Source organism: Camelus bactrianus, chromosome 10 (genome assembly GCF_048773025.1).
Source record: "Camelus bactrianus isolate YW-2024 breed Bactrian camel chromosome 10, ASM4877302v1, whole genome shotgun sequence".
Lineage (NCBI taxonomy): Eukaryota > Metazoa > Chordata > Mammalia > Artiodactyla > Camelidae > Camelus > Camelus bactrianus.
Genome location: NC_133548.1, coordinates 10,003,630 through 10,012,618, shown reverse-complemented (window position 1 = coordinate 10,012,618; position 8,989 = coordinate 10,003,630). Strand labels below are relative to the sequence as shown.

Here is an 8,989-nt window from a genome sequence, read left to right as displayed (position 1 = left end):
GAAAGCTCAGAGAGGATCCAACCTCTGTTTCTAGAACTGAGAGGGTATGGGGAATCGCTGAGGGCCCAGTATGCCAGAGGACAGAGGTGGTGCATCTAACCCTTACCTCAGCATCATATATAAAGCTGACAATGTTATAAAGGGAGAGCCGTAGATTTTTATACTTGAGCACAAAATGGGAGAAGAGAAAGCAAGGGTTACAATTAACACACAACTCAGGACCTGAGACTTCCCACCTCCAGGATCTTCCAGGTACCATTCACTCTGGCAGTTAGGAGTACTCCGATTGGGTCATTTTATATACAGTAAACTAGTGCAAAAACACCCATATTACAAATAAGAAAATTGAGGTCCATAAAGGGTATAACCTTTGCCCAATTGCACAGCAGTTAGTTAGAGGCAAAGTTCCCATCCAGCCTTGCCTGCGGGTTCCCTGGATCTCTGCTCTCCAATCCTCTGTTCCCCCGAAAATGCGCCCCCCCCCCTTCCTTTTTCGCCTGCACACTCTCTTTTCCCCAGGAAACCTGGTTCGCAGGAAAGGCAAAGCGGGATCTTAAGTTAGGCACAAGTAAATGCGGCAAAGCTTTTTGCGCATGCGCCTAATAAACCCAGGCCCCGCCCTCCCTAGACTCCTCCCCATGCCTTTCTGCCCATCACTAAGATGGCCTCCGCGGCAACAGCCCCTCCTGCCCAGCACAAACGTGGCGGCTCCTGACGTCATAGGACGGCGCCGGTTGTCTTAGAGGCTGCACGTGGGCTCAGATTTGGAAACTCAGGCCCCGCCATGGATACCCCGCTGAGGCGCAGCCGGCGGCTAGAAGGCCTAGAGCCTGAATCACCCGAGAACCCCACTGCAGGTCTGCGGGCGAGACGGGCCCTTGTGGAGTTCGAGTCGAACCCAGAAGAAACGAGGGAGCCCGGGTCTCCTCGGAGTGTGCAGCCCCCCAGTCTGCGGTCTCCTAGACATCAGCTGGAGACAAGCCCGGGGTCACCCAGCCCACGAGAGGGGGCAGGCTTGGGGTCCCCCCGAAGGCAGCCAGAGACGGACCCAGTGTCCCCCCAGAGTCAGGGAGATCCAGTCCTCCAGTCGCCCCAGAAACTGCCGGAATCGAGTCCTGAATCCCCCCGACTTCAGCCAAAGCCAAGTGAGGAGTCACCAGAGTTCTCCCAGGACCAAGAAAAAGCGGACTCGGAGTTGGCCAAGAGTGAGGAGGAGCCGCCCTCCGGGTCTCCCTGCCCTCAGCAGCAGCCAGGCCCAGGATCACCAGAGCCGTATCCAGGTCAACAAGCGCCGGGTCCGGAGCCCTCGCAGCCACAACAGGAACTAACACCCGAGTCGCCTGGCTCCCCACGGGGTCAGCCCGAGCCGAGCAAGCCATCTCCGGCCCGGGAGTCGGGGAGAGACAGCCTCGGACCAAAGAAGCGAGAAGGTTCCTCAGTCCAGGCCCCAGCGTCCAAGAAGCCGAAGAAGGAGGAGGTCCCCATAATTCCGAAGGGGAAGCCCAAGTCTGGGCGGGTGTGGAAGGACCGCTCAAAAAAGAGGTGAAGTGGGGGACAGCTGGGCAGGGGTAGGGTTCTCTGTGGTGTTGGGGCCTGGGCACAACCTGGAGATAGCTCATATCAGTGGGGGTGTCACACAAACAGGTAATTATAATCAGAATGTAGTAGAATGCACTGGGATCTCTGGGAGGGGTGCCCTCAAAGGACCTCTCCCATAGCATTTAATCTGTGTGTTCATCCAACACGCACTTACCCTTGTCTGCCCTCTGTAGTGGGGGGGGGGTGCAGAAGCAGGTAAACCAGCTACTACTTGATAAATAGCAGTGAAGTCTTCATCCACTATTTTCTATTGAAGTAATTTGCCTGTTTGATAGAAAGCATTACCAAGTGCTGAGTGTATATAGGATGCTGTTAGTAAGGATTGGCCAGAGGAAGGACCTTTCAAACAGGGACCAGCATGCATTGCGGCAGTTAATCCACACATCAGCCCTATGAAGCAGCAAGTGTTAGGATTATCCTCATTTCTCATAAGGGGTCACTGAGGATCGGGGAGGCTGAAAGCGGTAGAGGCAGGACCTGAGCACAGATATGATTCCAAGTCTGGGTGTGACAGCTCTTTACCTGTGCTCTGTAGATGAGAACTAAGCGTGAGGTCTTTTCTGTGCTCGATTAGACGCTTGTTGAGCAAAGGAAGAGGCTTAGCTGCAGTAGGAAGGTTTAGGCTGCCAGATGGAGAGGTGGGCTCCAGTTCACATTTTAGCTACTGGGAACCACTGGGAAGTCAGGAGTTTGTGGCTGTGAGGGACCATAGGGGAAGGGCTTTAAGGATGAAATGGACATTTACTGAGGGTTGACTGTATGTCACGCTTTACACGAGGCTTTTTGCAGGTGTCATATTGTTGAGCCCCTAAGACTCAAGGCAGTAGGTATTATTCCCTCCCCCCAACACTCTCCCCCATTAAACAAAAAAGATTGAAACTTATGGAGTAGTTTGCTTCAAGTCACCAATCAGAGACTTAGAAACTGGAGTGACTGTAGGAGTCGGAGCAGTGAATGGCGGCACTGCCCCTCCACCTTGGTCCTGGAGGTCACAGGGAACGGTGGGGCCACTGATGGCCATGGGGAACAAGGTGAGGGTGTTGGCGTTCGGGTGGCAAGAGGGTGATGAGCAAGTTGAGTGTGGGAGCCTGGGGTCCTGGTACTCAGCCTGCAGGAGGTGGGGGCGAGGGAGATGAGTTCGCTGAGCAAGAGGGAGAGAAGGTTGGCAGGAGATATCGAAAAGCAAGAGAAAGAGGGCATTTTGTCCCACCTCCTTGCCTGAACTGAAACCCTTCTGGACTTTCTGTTTGCTTGGAGCTGTGCTCCACTTCTCTCTCCTCTTCCCTCCTCCATCATCACTGAGAGTCTTCCATGCTGACCTCCTCTCCACGTTCCCCCTACATGGGATGCTTCCTCTGAGCTTAGGGCCTTTGCACATGCTGTTCCTCCTATTGAAAGTCTCTTCCCCTGGTCAGTCCCCACTCATCATTCAGGGCTCAGCTTGAATACCACCCCCTGGAAAAGCCCCCTTTGTCCAGCCCAACCAGGGTTCAGTCCTCATGCTATGTGTTGTCATTGTACCTTGTGCTTCTCTTTTGTCACACCCCCATTTGCACAGATTGTTCACTTGTGTGATTCTTGTCGTCTTCCCCTCTAGACCAGAAAGTGGGGCTTTACCTGTCACGGCTAGACTCCCCCAGAGCCTAGCACATAAAGGCATGAGTTGAACAAGTAGATGAATGAGAACAGAAGGTAGTTCATTCATTCAACCAGTTTATATTGTGTTGAGCTAGGGTCTGGGGGCAAACGTGGCTGTAAACAGAACATTCCAGTTGTGAGAAACAGGTAACCAACATGTAATATATATGTGTCAGTAATAAGAGCAATATAGGAAAATAAACCCCAGTGGGGACGGGAAAGGAGCAGGGGTGCGGGGCATTGTCATGGTGATCAGAGAGGGCCTCCCTGCCAAAGGGTTGTGAGCAGAGGCCTGAATGAAGCGAGGGAGGGAGGCAGAGCGGCTGTCAGGGAAGAGCGTCCATGCAAGAGGAACAGAAAGACCAGAGGTCCTGAGGCGGAAGTGTGCTCCTGGGTTTGAGGGACAGTCCAGGGACCTCATCACTGAGCACAGGGGGCGCAGTAGGAGGCACGTGAGGTCTTCCAGGGTTCAGTACCCCAATCTGGGATGCCCAGCTCTAAGGGCGGGGAGGATGTCCATGCTGCAGCCCCACCCTTCTGTGCTCAGGAGGCCGGGTCTTCGGCAGCAGGCCCTTGGGGAGGGGGAGAAGGAGCAGGGGGGTTATGCTGGGGTCAGGCAGGCAGAGTCAGGGACTGGCGGAGAGAGGCAGAACCAGGCTGAGGGTGGACGGACCCAGGGTTAAGGTCCAGACCGTGTGTGCAGACTCCCATGGAGCATTAGGGGGAAGATGGAAGATGGCAGGGAGGAGCAGGACTGAGCCACCCCAGGGGCGGGAGCAGCGGCGCACCAAAGCCCTGAGGGGCTGGCCTGCTGTGACACTCTGGGGCAGCATACAGGGGATGTGGATAAACAGGAGCTCTTTCAGAAGTCTGGGAACTGGTGGGGAGGCGGGAGGGCCACAAGGAGATCTGCTGAGGAGGAATAAAGGCCTGCGGGACACTTGAACCGGCTTCCAGTCGTTGGAGGAGAAAGAGCTTACAGGAAAGGGGAGCACGAACCCCCGAGCTCTCAGCACCCATCTCAGTGGCCCTCCTCATTTTACGGGTCTGCTGCCTCTTGCTCCTCGACATTTTTTCCGTCTTCCTGGAATATTTTGCAGCACGTCCGGATCTGTTATTCCACCCGTAGATCCTGGCAGCATGGATTCTTAAGGAGGTAGTCTGGTCTCTCCTAGGACTGTGTCACTATCACGCTTTAGAAAATCAAGACTTCCCTGATAACTCCTAACACCCGCTCCATCATCACACAGCCCCTGCTGGGGAGGGAGCAGGGGCTGTGACCATTCGCAGTTCTGAACCAGAGGGGGCGCCCCGGGAGGGAGTGAGCCCCATCTCCAGAGGCCCTCACGCCTGGGCTGACTGCGATTGCCCCGAGCAGCAGAGCTTGACGACGGACCTGTGTGGTCTGGCCACAGACGGGTTCGAGTACTGACTGCCGCTCAGGAACAAGGTGACCTTGGGCAATCACGTAACCTCTCTGAGCTTCGGTTTGCTCCTCTGTAAAATGGAGAGAACAGGTGTACCCACCTGAGGCATGGCACCAGGGCTCAAGTAATGGCAGCAGGCATGATCAGAGCCCTGTCCTGCCCCGAGTTTCTGCAGACCCGGAGGGTCGATTGCGTGGTAAGCAGCGAGGTGGGGAGGCGATTCTGACTGGGTTCTGGGGAAGAAGGCCCAGAGCTGAGAGGAGGGAGGGCACGGGTTCTTCCCACGGACTCCAGGAGCACACGCTTTCCCCATCCAGGTTCTCCCAGATGGTCCAGGACAAGCCCCTGCGCACATCCTGGCAGCGGAAGATGAAAGACCGGCAGGAGAGGAAGCTGGCCAAGGACTTCGCCCGGCACCTGGAGGAGGAGAAGGAGAGGCGCCGCCAGGTGAGGGGCCGGCCAGGCAGGGCTGCACCGGCGTCTGCTATGACCAGCCTGGGCTGGGGAAGCTCCCACATGTTCCCTGGGGCAGGCTGATTTGGTCGAGAGCCATTCTTGAGCCTGGGGGCACCAGCGAGGCAGGGAGCCTGGCCCAAGCAGCAGCGCAGTCTAGGACCACAGGGGAGAGAAGCCTAGTGGAACATCTCGTTTAGCTCCGGGCTTATAAGAGGCCCAAGGAGGGGAGGAGGCCCAGGATAAGCCCCCAGTTTCCCTCACTGGTGATAGGGGCATTCAGTGAGATGGGCCCGGGGGTCCCCGCCCTGGGACCTGCTCAGATGGGAAAGGTTTACAGATCAGCGGTGTCCCAGGTGTTGTTGCTGTCATTCCCGGGACACAGCTGCCACACATCAGCAAAGTGGCTGGCCTGCACTTTCCCCCAGTTCTCTCCCTGACGCTCATCCCAGGGCCAGAAGTGGCTCACGGTTCACGCCCAACCGCTTTAGTGTCCCGGAAGCCCCAGTGGCCACACGCAGATAAAGTGAGGCGGTGGTGTCGGTCCACCAGGACCGGGGTTATCAGTAGGACACCGCTTACCTCGTGGTCCCTGGGGCTCGGGAGTCGTCACGCACCTCACCCCCCAGCCTGTGGTCCTAGTATGCCCACAAGGGGAGGGGGTGGGCCAGTCACTCGGTCTCATGTCCCCTGCTTTGAGTCACCCCAGCTCAGCCTGTGGCCATGACCCTGCAGACCGTGCGGCTGCCACCATGTGCTGAGTCCTTATCTCGCTTCCTGTGCGGCCCTGGCTCCCTCTTGGGCAAGGCAGAAGCTTCTTGTCATCATCCCCTCCAGAGGTGCCCCTGCGCAGCCCCCAGCCCAGCCCTTCCCCTGACTCTGGGAGCTCAAGCGTCACTTCTCCTTTCTCCTCAGGGGCCCAGGCCACCCTTTGTACCCTGAGTTGCCAAAGCTGAGAGAGGCCCCTGACCCTGCAACAGATTTGAGGCCAACATCCCCACCCTGGTCCCACCAGGACAGCATTTAGTGGAGCCAGAGGGCACTGGGCTTCCCACTCGCGGGGAAGAGTCTGTCCAGATTCACCTTCTACATGTTCCCAGTGGGCCGGACGGTCCAAGCCCCATATGGGTGTTCACTCATCTCTCCCTCCACACAGCCTGATATCACAGTCATCTTCACTTTAAAGATGGGGTGTTGAGGCACAGAGTGTAAACAGCTTGGCCAGGGTCACCCATTCAGGAAGAGGCAGTCAGGATTCAGACCAGGACCACAGAGCTCCGGAGCCCCTTCTCTGCAGCCTCCACCCTAACCCCTGCCCTGGCAGTCTAGGGGCACATGGGTTTCGAGGGAGAGGGGGAGACTCCAAGAGATGGGAATGCAGGAAAGGACCGGCCACCCCTTCTCCCTGGCAGTTGATGAGTGGGTGGTGCGAGGGACCACTGTCCGCATGGGCCTGACTTTCCTTTCTTACCCCCACCCCTCCCCTTCCCCACTAAGCCCCTGTCCTCAGCTGCCTGACCAGGTCGGGTCAGGAGCTCCCTACCACGGTGGGTCTCTGGGTGCTGGTCCTACAAGCACAGGGACTGTTCCTTGCTGGCCCTCCACCCCCACAGCACCAGTCTGCAGCCAGAATGAGCTGGCCTATTCACCTCCTTCCTGGGAGGCCAGGGCTGCCTTGGCTCCCAGACCCACATCCTTTCCCCAACGTGTGCAGGAGAAGAAGCAGCGCCGCGCAGAGAACCTGAGACGCCGCCTGGAGAATGAGCGGAAGGCGGAGATTGTTCAAGTGGTGAGTGTTGCCCTAGTCAGGGTTGGGGGGCCATGGCCAGGCCGGGCGTTGTGTTCCAGATGCCTCGGCACCGCTGCTACACAGCCCCCACTCATGCTGCCTCCCCAGGCCCCCGAGAGTGGGCTCCCTTTCCCAGGGGAACAGGGTGGAGAACAGGCCACACTAACACCCTCCTGACCCCCACCCCCAGATCCGAAACCCTGCCAAGCTCAAGCGGGCGAAGAAGAAGCAGCTGCGCTCCATTGAGAAGCGGGACACGCTGGCCCAGCTGCAGAAACAGCCGCCCCAGCGGCCAGCAGCCAAGATCTGAGCTCAGGACAGCCGAGGCCTTCTGTGGCCAACCACCATGTCACACACGCCGCCTCTCGGGCCCTTGGTCACAGGCCTGGACCGAGCACTCCAACTCTGGTTCCAAAACAGGGACCTCACCCAAGACTGGGCTTGAGCCTTTGAGGGCTCAGGGGCAGGTCTTTGTGGGCCAGAGGCCCAGAAGGAGGCTGGGACCTGGCAGAGCCTGGGGATGGGAAGAGGGTAACTCCCCCCTTTTCCTTCCCCCTTCTCTCCAAGTGCCTTCAAACCAAGGAGAGTAATTTCTGGTTCCTCAGGGAGCTGGTGACTGGAGGATGACTCTCCAAAATGTCTACGTTCTATCTCAAAGTCGTAGGTTCAACCCAGGCCAGGAGGCCAGAAGGCAGGAGTCCAGCTCCCCCCACATCTTCCCAAAGGCTGCTCTGGGTCCCTCTGCCCCCAGCTGACCCTGTCACCCAGCAGACTGAATCCAGCCTGCCCCACTTGTAAACACTTATGGTTAAAATGGGGAGGGGGCAGGGTCTCTCTAGCTCCCCCTTTCCTGTACCGGACTCTGCAGAAGCCCCAAAGATCTGATTAACTCATGCCAATTCAATCTATAGCAAAAATATTTTTATTAAACCCCTGCTATGTACAGGCACAATTCTAGGTACCAGTGAATACAGACAAAAGTCCCTGCCTTCAAGGAGCTTTCATTCTGGTGGAGAAAACATAATAAACAAATACAATTTATTGTGTGTCAGATGGCACCATGTGTTGAGTGAGGCCAGGGAGGAGGCAGGGGGGAGCCTAGGCGAGGCGTCAGGATGGGATGTCCATTCAGTCAGTTGTCCATCAACTGCTCCGTGTGCTGAGCGCTGGCTGTGGGCCAGACCTTGCCTGGCACTGGGACCTCAGCTGTAGGTGGTGGCACAGAGAGCACTGGGCCGAGATCCCAAGAGAGTTTCTCCCCCAGCTCTTCCACTAACATTTCATCCCCCGAACGAACGTGTGCTGGCGCCACCTCTGCGCCACGCCCTGGGATGCAGAGCTAAACGGACACGGTACAGTGGAGAAGCTATGACAAGTTACCCCTCACACCTACAAGTTGGGGGTCAGCTGCCCAGCCCCTGTGTGGTCAGGAGGTGGGTGCTGCACAGATCTAGGGATTACCAGCACTGCCCAGAGGGTGTCCTGCCGAGCTCTGGGCCTGTACAGTGTCAGATTAGCTAGGAAATGTCACAGGCTGTGGTCTCGGAGGCTGCCATGCACAGTCAGATACTAAAGACCTTCAGTAATGATGCCCCAGGTTTCCGGAACATTTGACCAGAGCACCCCTTGCTTCTTGCACCATGTAGACATTGGACAATGCTGGGTCAGTCAGGTGGAGAGGGGGGCTCCCTCCCACACATCTAGAGGACCTGGGGTATGTGGGGGGTGTTCTATCACATACTAAGTGGTCACTGAACAGGTAGTGCTTAATGGTTAGTGAGCAGACCCTGTATGTTGGGCGGGTTACTTAACCTCCCTGCACTTCTCTTTGTACGTGGCTAAGAAGCGGGACTGACAGAACCTAGCCCTCGAGATTGTGGGATAAAGCGTCTCACTCAGTAAAGGGCAACTAAATGGCTAAAGTGAAAAAGTGAGACTGGAACGGTGCTTCCCAAACCTTTCACTTTCTACCCCCCAAATCTATCACTGGTTTAAAGTAAAAATCCACCCCACCCGTTACCTGCTAACACAGCTCCTGTGTACCTTGGGGGTCCACTGCCCTAGTTCGATAAGTCGTGGGACT

The 8,989-nt window shown here is 56.8% G+C and overlaps 1 protein-coding gene across 1 annotated transcript; it reads left to right on the top strand.

The window, feature by feature from the left end:
- The first annotated feature begins 672 nt into the window (after positions 1 to 672).
- Positions 673 to 7,947, top strand: CCDC86 (coiled-coil domain containing 86). Its single transcript, XM_010956371.3, has 4 exons — positions 673 to 1,542; positions 4,982 to 5,111; positions 6,832 to 6,906; positions 7,097 to 7,947. Exons 1-4 carry the CDS (start codon positions 785 to 787, stop codon positions 7,214 to 7,216), a joined length of 1,083 nt encoding a protein of 360 aa, XP_010954673.1. The 5' UTR covers positions 673 to 784; the 3' UTR covers positions 7,217 to 7,947.
- The last annotated feature ends 1,042 nt before the right edge of the window (positions 7,948 to 8,989 follow it).